Raw genomic sequence first — 18,541 nt, 5'->3', positions numbered from 1 at the left:
TTGTGTTATAAATGCATAACTTCATAACTCTTCCTAACAGTGGATAAAACTATTTTTAGTTTTAAATCCTTAATGGCATAAAATGATATAAATCAATGGTTCAGTTTATGTGGAAACTACTTTGGTACAATTTTTACTATTGCATAAAACAACAGAGAATGTAGTAAGTACATGATGTTCAGACACTGCATGCCAGATAATATTGTTATTTTAGGAAGAAATTGTTTTCATGGGGAAAACTACAAAAAACTGCATGAAGGATTAGGAGTATCTTGCAATGTGTGATGCATTGGTAATTACATCAGTGTTTATTTCAGTATTTTAAAAACCCAAACAAACAACAACCAGACTTTGATTCTAATAACAAAACCAGCTAATTCATACTCCTCAAATACATCTTTACGCAAAACCAAAACTGTATTCAGCAAAATTAAAGATATTAAATAGCTGAATATATACTCAAAAATGATTGAATTATCAGAAAATACTTTATGTGCAGACTTAGACTGGTAGAGATATCACACATTGTTAAAAACTATTATTCATATTCTTCATTCTTTAACCCAGATGGGTTAAATTTATGGCTATAAATTCGGGTCTTTTCTCAAGTGTCAGAAATATCTCCAGCTGGTTCATTTTGTGTGCTAATACATGATTTAGATGAAACAGTGTAAAAATGGATGTTAGAAAACTCATTTAAGTATCAATTATTTCTGAATTGTTTCAAGCAAATAAATTATTACACTTAGGCATTAATTTCTATTGATGAAATTAGCACAAATCCATCTGCATGGAAAAAATGCAAGACATAAAACTAGGTGGCTCTGCTTTTGACTGCTCCTTCACTTTCTGCATCAGTTCTCTTAAGAGGTGTGAATCTCAGGGTGTTATGCAAGATACTTCCATAAAAGCAGAAAAAGGCAACCCTCAAACATAATTGGTTTCACTACTTCCAGATGTGAGAGATTTGAGAGGAGCTATTATGAGACTCTTGTAAGTTTTATGCAGTTATGAAGGGGAGTTACACAGTCTATTTTAGACCTCTAATTAGAGTGCATCCAAGAAGCACTAAAGTTTAGGAATGCAAGATTCCCTCTGCAGACAAAAGAAAGAAAAGCACTTTCCTGTGCTCCATTCTGCAAATAACTTGAACCAGTTAAGAAAAGAAAAATAGAGCCACATTCACCATACCTTTCAGAGGCATTCAGTGCTAAAAAAAACCTCCTGTCTAAAATAGCAAGAAGGACAAATAGCATATATGACTATCTGCTGAGCATTTCAACTGATTTATTTTCTCCCTCACAGCAACAGACTCAGAATTAATGTATCACATTTATTTTAGGTTACTGAAGCCAAAAAAGCCTTAAATTGGAAAGCTTCAATACAGAATCAGTTAGGTGTCTATTTCAGGGTGATGTTTGAACTGCTACAAATTGCCCAAGCTTGCTGAATCTCTCAAGAAAGTTTTAATGTACTGATGCTTTTTGTAATAAAGCAAACAGGATTTCAGTGACTGTGTTTCTCATACACCTCAGATTCCTCTCCCCCTCTCCTTAACACTAAATCCCTTACCTATTTTCAGCAATATTTATCAGGGAAGAAGAGATACAATAAGCTTTATAAAAGAGCCAGGAGAGAAATTACTCCTGCCCCATTTTCACAAAATTTCAGCGTCAGCTTGGCTGTACTGGATTACAGAATATTCATGTAGCAGTTCAAATACAAGGGTAAACAAGGATTCTTTGTCACATAGAATCATTTTTTGTCTCCTTGCAAGAGACAAAGAGATTTTTTTATCTGATAATTTAGCAAATATTAAATGTTAGAATTCCAGCACTTTGTGAAATTAGGACACAAAAATTACTAATTAAAAACAAAGAGGAAAGGATTTTCCAAAGAAATTCGCTAGATGTCCATTTGAATTGGTACCATGTTCATTGCATATTAAAGGTGACCAATCCAGTGCTAAAGTCTAAAGGTTTCATTTCTCATCACTTATTTTATATTTCAGTTATAGAGAGGAACTTGGTCTTGTGCTGCTGTTCTCACAAAACAGTATGGAACCTATTTATTATTTATGGAAATAAAAATTCCCAGTACTTTCACAGTTAGCCTGGTGAATGAGGAAACAACTGAATGTCTGCACACTTCAAGGACAGCTTGCTCATACTTTAAAAAATAAATTTTCCAGCTGATCTGAGCTGGGTCAAGAACTGTCTTGGGAGAAAGTCAGGTCAGGTCACTGGTATCCAGCTGGAATGGAAGGAATTGGAGAAGATAATACATGGAAGAAACAGATAAGTGCATTTGGTTGAAGTGTCTGGATGTTTTGGTCTTGATGATTTAGAAAGCAGGAAAACACCCCATGACACCTTAGAGTATTCATTGTAGTTCTATTTTTAATCTCAGTAGATTGGAAAAAAATTCAGCTGTCCCTCAGAAAATGCAGTTATTACCAGTAAAAGCCACTCCATTTTTGATGCTTCCCAAAGTGAGATAGAACACAATACTGTGATCCTGGAGTTCTGAAATAAAAATATATCAATGTGATAAAATACATAAATTTATTATTGCCACATTTTCACCAGTGTAAGCTTGTTTGGGTTCCTCTTTTAGTTTTAGGTTGGTTTTTTTTTTCCTTTTTAAACATTTATGCCATTTGGTTTCTGATTTTGGTCTGAAAGCTATGTGAAAGCTGTGTCATTAGAACAACTTTTTGGAAAGTAGAGTACATTTTCAGAGGAACATATTTTTCCTCCTGGACATTTAAAACCACTTTCATATGAAAAGTTTTTGCCTTGCTGACTGAGCATTAATGTTCTGAAAATTATGCATTGCAACTAAATATAGAATGGCTCTTTATAGACATACTGTTTCTTCATAGTGTAGGTTGTTACAAATCCCCTGTCATGAAAAATCCTCATCATTTCTTCAAAGTCTGTGATTGAGAATGTTACTAGATTAGAAAAAGTGAGATATTTTCTCACCAGATGAGTTTCTGTGGCCTAGACTATCTAGTTCCAATCTTTGTTGCTTCCTTTTTGTCATCAGTATAGTTTAAGCCAAGTTTAACACTTCCAGCTAGCCTGGTCTTGTCAGGATATAATTTTATAAGAGTAATTTTGGAAACACAGTGTAAGAATAGAAATATGCTTCTCCTGTGCAACAATTCATTCATATAAAGGAACTATGCTGGAAGGATTAAGGGTATGAAACAAATCCTTTTCATGACAAGAATTGGATAGATAAAGTGCAAAGTGGTCAAAGTCTTTCTTGTATCTGTAACTCTCATAATAATTTGCATTTCTCAAAATAAGATACATCCTTCATTTTTCTTACTTCTCCATTTCTCTTCTGCTGTAGCTATTATGTTCTCTAGCACTATATTTTTACAACAGAGCTACCTAGATGCTACAAGAGATCTTGAAATTATTTTGGTCATTGTGACGTTTCTTGAGTAACAAAATGTAAGAGGTTACTGAAAACTATCTCCAAAGCTTCAATCCTGATAAAATATCAGTCTTGATCCAAATTTTCAGATAATTAAAAACTGAAGATAATTTTTTTGCTTCAGAAATACGTTTTGGTTTGTTTTCTGTAATAACATTGCTTTGATTTTAAGTGCAAGTATAAATTCATGTAGGAACTACTGAGGATTTAACATGCATGCAAACATATCCCTTAGTGTGGAGCTGCAGTGCTACCATGAAGAAATTAAATTTCTGTAGAAATTTTGATTTATTTTTGGGGAGTATTTTACTTTCTTGATAATGTAGAGAACAGCTCTTGACTCTTGCCTCAGAATCCCAACACACAGTCCTGTGACCATCAGACAGTGTCGTAATTTAGACCCTTTCCTGTCAAGGGTCCACCCTGTTTATGTAGATGCCAGATCTGATACCTGATTTGTTATTCAAGGACTTATTCCAGGACAAGCTGTTGTTCAAGGACAAGTTCCCAGAACAAGAGAAGTGTGGGTGCTTCCCTGCAGCAGAACAGCAAGCCCTGCAGTTGGACTGAGCCTGACTGGACCAAAAACCAAATTTTTATCACCAGCCCCAGAGATATTCCGTGTCATGAGGCTAAAGATTGCATTGTCCTATGTGCTAAAGAAAACACTGGTCTGTCAAAAAGCAAAGATTCAGGTTTTTTGTGCAGCCAAACTATTAGAACACTCACTGCAATATTTTACTGCCACAAACTTTGCTTGCCAAGCCTCAAAACCTATCAGGAAACACCTGCCTTCAAGAGCAAATTATTCTGTTATTATGTTTTGTTTATTGTGCCATTCACAAACTCATTCTGGAAGCCATGAATTAGCCATGATAAATGAACACCAAAATATTTAAGTGCTGAGTAAACTGTTACAATACTCTAAGCATTAAAATAGATTAAATAAAATCACTGTTCTCAGCACAGCAATATCTCAACATTTAATAGCTAGAAAAACAGCCACTATCAAACCAAGAAACACCATTAAAAGGATTCTTTCCCATTAACTTCACTTTAGAAAAATATTACATTGACTAAATAGTTATGCACATCTGAATTAAAAAACAAACAATTTTATAGACTTATGAGCATCAAAGAGGTTACAAGCCAATGCCTTCATTCTGTAAATGCAAAAACTTCGTTCTTCATTCTTGCTTATCTTAGAAAGTGATATCAGATAAAATAGAATATATAAAGGTGGCAGAAGATGTCTCATAACCTTTAAAAGAGCACCTGGAATTATTTTCAGTGACAGTTCATATAAACTGACATATCAACCATATCAGGCTGGAGAGAAACCTAATAATATTCTCCCAATTAATTCTAACCTCTTAGCTTTACTTGTAATTATTTCACTCAGCTCATTAAGATCCATCTATCATAGTGTGGGTCACACAGTATTTCTACTGTTGGGCTTTCTGGTTTTTGTCTTCCTTTCAGTGAGAAGACCTTGCCTTCACTGAATTAATGAAAGGGAAACTTTTTTAAAAATGAAGAATAAAGCTAAACTGCAAAATGATTACTATAATTCCAGATTATTTTATTTATTTATTTATTTATTTATTTATTTATTTATTTATTTATTTATTTAAATTACTTCTATTTCCCTGAACTTAGTCTGCTGCTTCCCTGGAAAAGACACTGCTTGTGCTTGTCACTTGTGAGACTGCTGGTTGAACTATTTACCTGTACATCACATGTGACTTATTGATGCATAGGGTGGATGTTTTTATTCCCACCTTTTTCCTTGAGTGATCATACCTATTTATATAAAGTTATTGCTTCAGTAATTTGATACATTCCAGGTGAGATTTGTACAAAACCAGGTTGTGATTATTTATGTTTAAAAAAGCATACCCACAAAAAAAACCAGTAAAAATTAGCAACATTACAATTCATTACAATACATTATTCACCACAAAAGACACAAACAGAAGGCCTGCATAGTTCAAGTTCATAGACAGTTCAAGGAATCGTTCCCAGGAGACAAACAGCAGCAGAAAAATTAATAAATGAAGTATTTATCCTATCTGAAACATGACTTCTTCTGTAATTAAAGCTGGTTATCACCTGCATATGTTTCTCTATTTATAAACATATTTGAAATATAAATTATTAAAATTTCCAGATAGATAATTGCTTTTATGAAGATATTGTTAGTGTCAAAAGGAAACACATATTTGGTATATAATTGCCTTATTTAGTCAGGAAAATGTGGGGGGAAGACTGCAATTCAGATAGTTCCAACTGGATGCAGGCAATAAAGCCTCTGCATTTCTCCAAGATTTACTGTTCCCACTACCTAATTTGATGATTAGCACTGAGCTGTAATTGGAACCAAAATCCCAAATCCCCACCTGGATTCTGCTCACAGTAGTATGAACATGGTTCAACACCTGCCTGTTTATTTATATAAGAATTGTGGCTGATGTGTTCAAATGTCTGCAGTAATTTCCACCTGTCCTGATTGTTGTTGATCACTGCCTCTGCAGCAGGGATCGATCAGCAGCGTGGAGAAGTGTTCATTCCAAAGCAATACCTGCTGCTCACTCAGCAATCCCATCAGTCAATCCATCTCTGCTTCTTCACAGCTGCTCCCTCCTTTTTTCTTTCTTGGCCAAAGATTGCTTGTACACTTTACCACCCAGGACTACACCTTACCTCTAAAAATCAATCACCACTCCAGTTCATTCTGTAAGTAAACTTTGAAAAAAAGAAATCAATTTTGTGTTTAAGGTTGCTTATAATCTGGGTTTTTTAAAGGTTCTTAATACATCTTGAAGGATAAGAGGCTGCTTTTTCAAAATTCAGACATCACTTATGGCTACTCTCTACAGGTAAAAAAAATAAGTTAATAATAATTAACCGTAATTGCTAATGAATTTGAAGAAAAGAAAAAACAATCAATGATTCAGAGAAGAAAATGGCAAGCTTTTGCAGGGAATTGAAAATAGTTGGATGTAAACCTCCACCCCATCAGAAGAAAATCTGGAAGTATGCTTTAACCATCACAAGCTTTGTCATACCTGTAAGTGTGTAAAGGATGGGTCCTGTCTGTGGTCTTACACTTCACTGCAGTGAGTCCACATGACTGATGTGGGTAGCCAAGCCTCCCACCTCTTTCCTTAGGGAAAGTACTCAGTGTAGGACAATGGAAGAGCATCACCTGCCTAATTCCAGGCAGGAAGTTGTTGGCAGCAGGTCCATGGACTATGCCTTGCTCTAACCACTCTCTGGTACGTGCTCTGCAAGGCAATGTCAGCAGAGTCACTCTCCTGGTGAACTCTAAACATCTCCTATACCTCAACTAAAAGAAACCCAAACAAACCAACATCTTTGGGTAAATATTCCTGTAAAAATACAAAGAGGTCATAAAGACAGTCAGGGTTTGAATGCACCCTGTTTTCTGTTTCCAATGCAGAAGCAACTCTTGAACATGACTAAGAAGATAACTTTGCTTCAAAGAGGTCCACTAAAACCATGTTTTAAAAATCCTAGGCACTAATTTACAGTAAGATCTTGAAAGCCCCCCAAAATATAGTGCATAACCACACTATTCTCTCACCTTTTTCCTCCCATGCTGTCATTCAATTGTTACAGCACTGAAGCAGACACAACTTATGGCTATATATAGTCCCCTGTAAATCAGTGATCCTGTTAATTTTCCTTAATCTTGGCAAATGTGTGGCTCAAGACCTTTCATTAATATTTATTAACTATTCTTTTCTACATTGAACATTTAATTATTTAAATCCCCAACATATAATTCTATAACTACAGGTTTTATGAAGTGCATTCTTCTTCCCACTGCTCTGGAAGTAAAAAAAAAGAAAATGTTGAGTTCAAATTCCAAATCTCAAGATCTTTCAACACAAAAAAGAAACAATCCAGTTTAATAAATGCAGTGAATGTCTTATCTCACAAATGTAATCCATATGTTAAAAAGAAATATGTGAATTTAAATATGGTGTATTTTGATTTCAATCATTAAAAAAAACACAGAAGCAGAAAAAGAAGAGCTAACAGCTTGTCACTGTTACACTGTGATTATTATTGACTTTTGAAGGTTTTTTACTCTCCAAAGATCCTTTTAGTCTTCCCCAAAGAAGGTTATTTTTTCTGAAAAAATATTTTCCTCTAAAAGAGTATAATTTCCCTATTGTTTTTCATATCACTATAAATTTCTAAAGAAAAATGTGAAAAATTCCTAAACTAAAATGTGAGAAAATGCAGAACTTATGTAAAAAACCACACTCACCACTTCTCCAGGAGTTATCTGACATTTAGGGGAAAAAAAACCCAGTCTATTTGTCTGAGGACAATTTTCTCATTCTTAACATCAAATAAATGATGAAAGGGCCAACTCAGAATTCTCTTTCATACCTTTGGAATAAGATGCCTGGTCACACATCATAACTAGCTATTGAGTGAGATGGAAGGCAAAAGAAAAGACCACCAACAAAAGGTGCAATGATGAATTTCAGGTCTATTCTGCTCAGATGAATCCTTCTGTATTTCTATATATTTTAAAAAGAGAAAAAAAAAAGCAAAATTATCCTAGATTCCTAGTCATCAGAAGTAAGGCATGAGAAGAAAATTATTTGAATGCTGGCACACTGGAAACTGTTTTCTCTTCAAAAGATCAACAGGGAAGACAACATATTTCTCCATAACACAATTGTCTTCAGCTGTCCTTGAAATGATTGACAGCCAGCATTAAGCTTTAGGGATGCTCAGATGATATTTGATGTCAAGTTCAGTGTTGAATGCAGTAGTATTTTAAGAACAACACCTGTTCCAAAGTCTTTGAATACTACTATCAGTCCCAGAAAACAGAAGGAGCCAGAAGCTCTTGGCAAGATAAAGCCCAAAAAGAATTTTTTTTTTTTTTTAAGTGTTAAGGAAGTCTCTCTCCTCTCTGAGGTTTGACAATGTTTGGTTCGTTTCATTATCTTGCTGAGCCTCCCCTTCCCCCCATCCCCTTCCCTTGCCACCCTTTCTTTTTTCCTTTTTCATTATTTATTTATTTTTAGATTGAGTGGGCAAGAAACAACATTACCCTGTGAGCAGGTTGTTTCTTACCTGCTTTTTCCTTTCAGTCACTTTAACACAAGGTAAAATGTACTTGCTTATGATAATGCAAAACTGCTGCAGCAATTGCCTTTGTTAACCTTTTCCCGACCATAGCATATGTAAGATATGTACCTTATTTTTCTTTCAAACATGCATTTTCTCAGAATAGTACTAGGAGCAGTGAATGCTCTGTAAACCTATATCTTGCCTTTTAAGATTTTTAAAATATATTCATGTACGTCTATTTACTTGCTCTTCTACACATGCTCGAGGCAGTGTTTTTGTTGTGTTTCTATTCTTTATTGCCCTGAAAAATACTCTGAGCATCTTTCCTTTACATCCAAAAATACTGGGAATGCGTATAAAATTGCTGCCTGCACAAATAAAATAAAAAATTATAAAATAGAATTCAAATGTACAAATGTAATCATAACAATAAGAGAAATCTGTTTTCAGGATAAACTTATTTACTCATTGAAATGCATAAACAGAGAATAAAGTATATATTTGGGGAAGGAAAAAAGAGGACATTTACAGAAACTCTCTAGTGGGAATCCAGGTAATCATCTAAGGTTTAGAAACACTAAAAAATTTCTTCCACGCACACAAAATACACATTCATTCAAATATATGTAACATCAAATATATACATTTTTTTTTATTACTGCGTTGTGTATCAGGTTTCTACCCAAAACCAGTACAGAATATAATATTCTTTTGATACTCAGGAAAAAAAAAATCCTTTATTTAATGACTATTTTCACTCTTAAATCTCAAATGCTTGCCTTGAATTCAAATGCATGGTTTATTTCTGAAGTAATGATGTGTACTATTAGTCCAACTTTGTATTTATAATACTAATCTAAGATTTGTGTGATTACTGAATTATATAGCCTCTGAATGGCAGAACTACATAATTATCATCCTGTCTTATTTCTGTCTAGCAAAAAAATAAGAGACATCACCCAAGAATTTAAATACGTCAGTATTTTCTCCAGCAATAACAGGGACTATAAATAAAACATACAGTAATGTCCATTTTTCATTATTTTAAAGGGATTACACATTAAAAATAATGCATGAACACATTTTGGTTTGATTGAATCAGATCCTTAGGACCAGAGCTCAAAAACTAAGAAAAGTGGTCTTAAAATGCCTTTGAAATCCTTCCAATTCTATCTTTCAGGTCCAATTTCCCCTCAAGTTAGAATAAAAAGTTACTACAGCTGAAAGCAAAGATAGCCAGATGCACTCACCTTAAATTATGAAGTTCTACATACTCAGAAGAAGAGGAAAAGATTTTCCAGGTAGCTGCCTAATCCAGCCATTTGGTTACTTCCAGCAAAGAGCAACAACACAACACAAGTTGTGTGTTGCTGTTCTTTGCAGGAAGTTACCATTACACAACACAACATCCAATCCCTGGTTTATATTAAAAATCATATTTGCCTTTTTCAGTAATGGAGCTACAGCAAGATGCAGTGCTGGCCATATCTTACAGAAAAAAGTAGAGAGAAGCGAGGTCTGCTTTTTTGGGACCCTGAGCTGAGAACAGGCAATATATTCTTTCCAATCTTGACTGTATGTTTTTCCAGTGACATATTATTAATTCACAACACCACATTATTTACTTGCTCAAGGATACGAGTAAAAGCACTAAGCAATTCTGTATTAACACAGGAGCAGCAATAGAATTGGCCCTCTGGTCAATTCACTTCATCATCTGCAACAAAGAGCTAGACCAGCTTCCCTGCTCTTATTCCTTCAGAAGGAGAGTTTGACACACCACCAGATTTTCCACTGTCACTGCTTTGAAGTCTCTTTGACTTTGATCAATGCTTATCACAGTTTGAGTCACCCTTCCTTGGTCACAGGATTTTAGAGAATTGCAGAATCAACTCAGTTGGAAAAGACCTCTGAGATCATCGAGTCCAGCTTATGGCTGAACACCACCATGTTTACACCAAGTGCCATGTCCAGTCTTTTGTTACACATCTCAAGGGATAGTGAAGAATTTCTTCCTAATGTCCAACCTAAACTCCCCCTAGGGCAGCTTGAGACTGTGTCCTCTCATCCTGTCACTGGTTGCCTGGGAGAAGAGACCAATCCTCATCTGGCTACAGCCTCTTTTCAGGCAGCTGTAAAGAGTGATAAAGTCTCCCCTGAGCCTCATTTTCTCCAGGTTAAACAACCCCAGCTCCCTCAGCTGCTCTTCATATGACATTCTCTTCAGACCCTTCACCAGCTTCATTGTCCTGCTGTGTACCCACTCCAGCACCTCAATCTCCTTCCTGAATTGAGAGACCCAGAACCGGACACTGTGCTCAAGGTGCAGCCTCATCACTGCCATGAATGGAGCTATGATCACTGCCCTAGTCCTACTGTCCCCATGATTCCTGATCCAGGCCAGGATGCCAGTGGCCTTCTTGGCCACCTGGGCACACACACTGGCTCATGTTCAGCCAGCTGTCACCAGCACCCAAAGGTACTTTTCTGATGGACAGCTTTCCATCCACTCTGCTCCCAGTCCGTACTTGGAGCATATTTTGTCTTTGTGAGGTGGACCATTCTGACCCTGGAGTCTGATCAAAAGCTTTCTTCCCCTGGAAACTCGGTTGTTGCTTCCTTACATCAGATGATGCTGTAATTCCTTGAGCCTGTTTGAGGGAGAACCCCCAGGCAGCCAAGAAAGCATTTTCTGCTTTTGGAGTTTCTGTGGTTCTGTTAAGCAGCACATTGACTGATGTAGAGAGGACAGGATTCATCCTGAATGAGACAGAATCTGACAACAAAGTTGCAGAAAGTGTTAGTTCATTGGCTCAACCTAGCAGACATCACCAGTTTGTTTATGAGACAGAAAAGCAAGTGCTGGGGGTAGCTGGGAAAAAGTGGGGGAGGAATCTGACCCTGCAATCTGGAAATATCACTGTATACAAAGGCTTTCAGCTCTATACCAACTGACAATGATGCAAAAAAGACAACTGGTTCTGCCCACAGTGCCAGCAGAAGTGTGCTGACATCACATTTGGTCTGCTTAAATCTGTATACTCTCATCAGGTACCTTTCAGTCATACCTTAAGGGTAACTAAAACAATCAGAAAACTGATTCCATTTTATCAGGAAAGAAGAAAACAGTTTTGAAAATTGCTTCTTAGGTGCAAAGATCCTTTGCAAAGAACAGGCTTTTAATTTGAAAATATATTTTAACGTAGAAGTTGTTCAGCAAATGGAGAATTAAATTATCACCATTGACACTGAGCAAGAAGGAATTTACTAAGTTCAATCTTCAGGTGAGACAGACAGTGTAAAATTATCAATAAGAATGTGAAATACACACTTAATTTGAAATCTGATCACATGACAGGAGATAATTATAGAATTTCAGCTGTCATTTCATAGTATAACCATACACAAAATTGTTGTCCTTTTTAAAATACAAATTTAGAAGGGTGTTTGCTGAATCTCTGTTCACTTTGCTACCTGAGAAAGTCTCACAAATTTTCAGAAACAACCACCTTGGTGTATATTGAATCTATTTAAATAAATAAATTGTTCATGCAGAATATTTATGTAAGTGTGTGTGTATATATATATATCTATATATATTTGAAAACAATAGAAAATAATTTCCTACCATGCAACTTTTGGAATGCTTTGTCTAATCTAAATAGGGTTAAGAAGTAACAATATGCAGATTTTCCATTCAAAAGCTTGAAGTGAAATAACTCACTTCAGACATTCAATTTCATAATATTTGGTGGTGGGGTTAATTATAGTTTTATATTTGAAATCTTTCCACACTTGAAAATGCTATTTTGTCTTGAAAATCTAAAAAGTAAAACAAAACTAAACCAACTAAAACCCCTAAACCACAAGCCACTCATTTGAAAATGCTTATGGGTTTTTGGTTTTTTATTTCCACACAGGCAATAAACACATTGTTAACAGAGGGGGCAAAAAGTCTTTGGATAACTTGGTGCTTACAGTTTGGATGGGGGAAGGGGAAGGTTTCATTGTGAGAAACCATTAACTTAAATTAATATGTCAGGAACACAAAAGATATTTTTGAGTTGGAAGAAGGTGTCAGTACAACAGTGCATGGGCAGAGCAAAGAGTTCTGCCATGGAAATCCAGAGAAGCAAACCTTTATTGCTGCTCTTCCACACATGCAACACAGGTAGTGGGAAATTTGCAGACCTCTGTAATCTCCTGCACAGCTAATAGCAAACCCAAAATAATTTAATTGCTTTCTTTAGCACATAATATTGGTTTTATATGTAAAGAGTACTTATGTGTAACAAACAACAAAAAAAAAAAACCTGCAAAAAAACCCAAAAAACCAAAAAACATAAAACCCAAAAAAACCTGCTGGGAGAATTCTGAGCAGCTGAAGCACCCACCGAGAACTTGTTATATATATTTTTGAGATATGCAGCATTTCATAGTGTTGCTTATAGCTGCTAATTAGACATAAATAACTGCAATAGTATAAAAAGTTCAGTCAATGAAATTTTGAAAATTCCGTGCAAAGCAAAGCATATTTCTATTATCTGGAATCCCTTCTTGCACTTTTGCCCGGAATTAGAATTATCCCTCTTCTGGATTAAAGATGCATTGGTGGATTAGTCTATCACTGATGACAACATAATATATCCTTCCCAGAGGCTTAAACTGAAAAGAGGTCTGTTAACTACAGACTATATTAAAACAACAGGAGGGGGAAAAAAAAAAAAGGACATTGGACACGAGACAGTATTTTAACATTTAAATATCATCATATGGGAGGTCAAAGTTTGTGAAACTCAGGTCCAGTGCTATGAATCAGTCCTACTCTTTCCTACCCTTTCCACGGAATATATCACCTGTAAAACTAGTAAGACATAGGACTGATTCCTCCAAGGATTAGCCATGGGTACATGGGTATTAGTTTTAGTTTTATCCACCTGAGCAAGCCCAGGAACACCAGCAACACAGGCAATTTAAATTAAAAATAATTCTGTTTTAATTTTTCTACTTGATATGTATATACTTGTCAGATATATATAGACATTTTGAAGAATTGTGCTTCGGTATCTGATTTTTTTTCTTTTTTGGGGTTTTTTTTTTGTTGTTTTTTTTTTTTTTTTTTTTTTTGGCCAGTTAAAGAAGTATTAGTTTTATATTTACATTTAGCTGTTCCAATGCAGCAAAGCAGATGAGCTGTTTCTGGACTAAAATACTTTCTATTTCTGAAACTTTGTTTCAGATGACATGAAGTTGATTCATCTCTTTAACACTCTAAAGGAGATGTTATGTTATTCTGTATATTAAGAGACGTGCCAGCAGTTTTCCATGGAATAGCATCATCCTGCAAAGTTTTTCTAGATATAAGTCGATGTAGTTCGTAAAACATCTTTCCATGTGAACGTCCTGAAATATTTCATGTGCCAGTAATCATACAATGACTACTTTTAGAATACACCTGTTCAATATTTAAGCCAAATTCTGGAAAACTAACTGAAAAGAAATATTTCACTGAGTATAATAAATAGATAATGTGCTGTACTTTCTGGTGAACTTACACACCTAATTACATTCTTTTTCAATTATATCCCAGGAAAAAGTAGATTACTTGTTAGCACTAAATTTCAGTGTAAGACGTGGGGTCCGTTTTCTGTTCAAGAAAAGGTCAGTCCTTCACTTCATGAAGGTCAGTAAAATTATTAGTTTAAAAAGGTAGCTCAATTTGGGTATAGAATCCAGCTAAGAAATAAGCTTTCTACCACACTTTCCTGTTGGTGTCGCTGAGAAGATAGGGTTTCAACATTTTTATGGTGTTTTATTTAATAAGAGACCTGGATGTCATCACCAATGTTGCTTGCTAAATTGAATCTTTGAAGAGCAGTATAGAATACGTGAAGTATTTGTGTGTACAGCTCACAGGCTGTGTGCTCCAGCCTTTGAAAGGAAACCATTGTGAAGGGGGAGGGTCCTGAGCACAAAGAAGGGAAGAACAGCTTTTCTGGCAAATGGCAGTATCAGCAACAAAACTCTAATAAGAGCCTCATGCTTCAATACGCAGTCAATAGTACCCATACGCTTTGTAGAAATAAAATGTTGGAGGATGGGGGGAAAGGACTTCGAGTTCTGTAGTTAAAGGAATTTAAAGGTACATCTAAGTAGTCTTATGAGAGATTGCTTTATAGTGAAGTATCAGTTACACACAGCCCTGGATCATAATTATCTGTGTATCCTCAGAGTAGCAGAGCAGTTCTAATGCAGTTCTCTGCTTCTCTGCAATTGATCTCCGTGACTGCATCATTTTCTTGACATTTTACAACTTACTGATTCAGTAATCACAGTTCAGTTATCTTAATCACACAGTAATTGAACCATAGAGGGAATGCCAATACTCAATCAAGAAGATATCAAACCAATTAGATAGCAATATTTTCAGTCAAGAAATAGCTAACAGCAACTCAGATCTGAGTTTTTTTATTCTGCACTATTGATGTCTAGATTTCTCAAAAGAGAATTAAAGGGAAGGCAGTCCATTTTGGCCCAAATCTGCTAGCGCCCTACTCCTTTTATTTGTTTTCTTATGCTCACGCCCCGTTAAAGAAGTAACAAAAGTCAAGGTACGGGGAGGTTCTCCTCCCCCAGGTCCGGCGGGGGTTCCCGTCAGCCGTGCCGGGGAAGGCAGCGCCCGGCCGGGACCTGTCCGTGGTGCTGCACCGGGACCTGTCCGTGGTGCTGCACCGGGACCTGCCCGCGGAGCTGCAGCCGGGACCTGCCCGCGGAGCTGCAGCCGGGACCTGCCCGTGGAGCTGCAGCCGGGACCTGCCCGCGGTGCTGCAGCCGGGACCTGCCCGTGGAGCTGCAGCCGGGACCTGTCCGTGGTGCTGCACCGGGACCTGTCCGCGGTGCTGCACCGGGACCTGCCCGTGGAGCTGCAGCCGGGCCACCACTGTTCCAGAACCACCGCCGAGGGGCCCTCGGTCCCTGCCTGCCTCCAGCAACGCCCTGCAACACTGCTGTCGCTGCTGAGCCCGATTTACAGAAATTCAGCTTTCAGGGAGATTTCGTAGCCTCTCAAGGCTGGGGGTACTTAAGGAAAAAAAGTCCCCAAAGCTCCTACAGAGCCCTGCCCAGGCTCTAAGCGTGCCTTTCCTTGGCGGTCTCTTGGCTGCCCGGGGTGCCGGGGAAGCCCCAGCCCAGCTCACAACTTTCCTGCAGGGAGCCGGGCTTCAGCCCATTCGGAGCCTCCGCACAGAGGAGCGAAGAAGGAGGGGACCTGGCGCCCTCATCGCCTGCAAAGCTGTGGAGAAGCCAGGCAGGAGAGCGGGAAAGGTCGGGAGTTCCCTCGCCTCCCCCTCCTCACTGCCGGCTTCTGGTACCAGGGAAACCCCGAGGGGCGGAGGGGAGGGAAGAGGAAGCTCCCACCGTGTGTACGATGCCCCCCGTGCATCCCCTCCTCCGGGAGCCCGGAGCCCCAGCCCGCACTCACGTGTGCCGTCAAACCGGGTGGCGATGGTGTCGAGGAAGGTGTTCTGGGGTGCCAATAATCCTTTCATAACCGGCATTTTTCCAGCGAGGTGCGAGGTTCCCCATCAAAGTTTGTCTACGAGGGTGGTTCGAGAAGAAAGTGCAGAGGGCGCCCGGGGGAAGGCAGAGAGGGAGGAGGCGGAGGGACTGGGAGGAGAAGGAGGATGGGGATGCCGCCGCGCCGCCTCCGGCGCCGGGAGCCCCCCGCTCGTCAGCCCCGGCCCCGCTCAGCGCTCCAGGAGCGGAGCCGCGCCCCCGGCCGGCAGCGCCCGCTGCCCCTCCCGGGCCCCTCCGAGGCCAAAGGGAGGGGAGCGCCTGCGGAGAGCCGCCGTGAGAGAGGACGGGCTGGAGGGGAGCAGGGAGCTGGGGAAGAGCCACCTTTATCCACCTGTAGCCGAGCCGAGTGGGGCGGGGCAGCGCGGGGACCGGCGGCCCCTGGGGGCTGCGGAGCCTCCCCCGCCCCCGGCCGGCTCAGACACATTTCGGGAATAGCACTTGAGAAGGGTCCCAAACTCACAACAATATCGCAGGGGCTCTTACTTTGCTGAAAGGAGAAACACCCTAGATGGATAGCAAATGCCTCTGGAGGTGCTCATTGGAGAGTGAGACTGGGACACGGATAGTGCTCCACCAGTTGTGTGGCCCCAGGCATTATTTGCATGTTGAGGCTAATTAATTTATTTAAGGAATAGGTACTTTTCTGTGATTGTTGTAACATTCTTTCAACATTCTTCCCTGAAAAATTCCTGAATTCATTCTTTTTCTGCCAGCCAGAGAGAGAATTAATACATCTCCTAGCCCAGAGGGTCTAATGTGTAAAGTCAAATAAATAAATATGTAACAATAAAAAAGAGGCATTCCAAGCTCAAATGAGTAACCTGCTCAGACTGGTATTGTGGCCCTTTAAATGCCGACAGATATCTCTCCATAGTACAGTCATTTCACTTACTGTAGCAGCATGGCAAAATTTCCCCATGTTCTTTCAGGATTAAAAGACCCTAGAGAGAAGAAGTGGGAGTACACTCTCTAATCTACAAAGTCACTGCGCAGAGAAAGCCTGTTGGGTTCTTGCTATTTTGCAGTACTACTGTTTATATTTTTTGCTATTCCTGTTTATTTAGGATTCTGTCTTTCTCCAGATGGTTAGAAGATTTTGAATCCCACTTTTTAGCATAGCAGCACTGAGAGAGATCACAAAAGAGAAAAAGGGGTCTTTCTTTACAATAGATAATGAAATGTAAAAAATGCCCAGAACCTCAGAAAATGCTGATACTCAGGGTTTCTGGCACAATATAAAGCCTAACCATGGTAACCTCACCTTGGCTCTGAAAAATGCAACAATGTTTTGCTGAGATCATGAATCTGTCCAGTTGCCCTTGTACTAAAAGCCTTTTACAAAAAGCTATTTGATATAGAGCTGCCAGATCAGTTTTCAGAAGTAGCACATGAACTGAGAGACTGCCTGCACAGAAGTCTCCAAGACTTTGGAAGTCTCCAAGATCTCAAAGTACTATCAGTTTGTTGCTACCTGATAATCTTCAAATTCCTATCAGCCATGTCCTTAAAGTTTATAAGCAACAGCTTTGTCCTTAAAATACACTATTTTAAATACTAAATGCCATCAAATTTTAATTTTCATTATTTTTCTCTCATCTTCTAATTCAATATAAGCAGAGAGACAAAATTAATTTCTATGGATAGTTTTCCATTTAGTCTCTGGCTAGTTGGATTTGATGGTACATGTACTCTCAAGTGAAATAGAGAAAGTCCTGTTTCAATACCTGGAAAACCCTCACAAGCATGATCAGGTTTTCACTACTGGCAAAGTGCTCAGTAACAGAGGCTGTTAAGATAAATCCAAACCTTTTAAACCTGACAAAAGACTTGCCTATGTTGTAGCCTGTGTGCTGCAATTGTGTTTCAGTTTGCATTTTTTTTCTGTGGCCTGCCCAAACACCATTTAAGTAGTGATGCAGTGAGGGAGAAAGGAATACACTCTTAATCTTACAACAAGCAGTCAGGGGAAGCAAACCCATAGATACATTTAGACATATAAATGTATTTCGCAATTTTGGTCATTACAAAAGGGGAAAGACACAATTTTCCAGGGGAGTCAACTTATCTGATAAGTCTGCAAGCCCATAAATGGCCACACCAAGTCTGAGCTATAATCATAGTGTTTTGAGGGCTGTGTGACATAACAGCTTCACCAAGTTTAGAGCTTTATTAAGAGCCCATGGAAATTTCTTAATCATGAGACAAAAAATGTTTTAATAAAGCCTTAGGACTCAACTGGGACAAAGAATGCCAAACAGTTCTGCAAACACACACCTCAGAAAGGATGGATAAGTGCCAAAGGAGTTACATGGCATGTTCCATGTTGATAGGGGGGAACACAAATTAGTTATTGAAATTCACCACTGGTTAGGGGGATGTGAAAGCTCTACCAACT

At 38.4% G+C, this 18,541-nt stretch overlaps 1 protein-coding gene across 1 annotated transcript in view; it reads right to left on the bottom strand.

Moving 5' to 3' along the window:
- KCNH8 (potassium voltage-gated channel subfamily H member 8) overlaps window positions 1–16,127 on the bottom strand; it is a gene marked incomplete at both ends in the record, with an annotated part of 170,818 nt that extends 154,691 nt beyond the window's left edge. Inside the window, one exon of the mRNA XM_079302228.1 lies at window positions 16,052–16,127. Coding sequence (XP_079158354.1) covers window positions 16,052–16,127 — 76 coding nt within the window. The remainder of the gene's footprint in view (window positions 1–16,051) is intronic.
- Between the last annotated feature and the right edge of the window lie 2,414 nt (window positions 16,128–18,541).

Source organism: Erithacus rubecula, assembly GCF_903797595.1.
Source record: "Erithacus rubecula genome assembly, chromosome: 3".
Lineage (NCBI taxonomy): Eukaryota > Metazoa > Chordata > Aves > Passeriformes > Muscicapidae > Erithacus > Erithacus rubecula.
The sequence above is the reverse complement of the archived record's forward strand: the minus strand, read 5'-3'. Positions and strand labels throughout refer to the sequence as shown.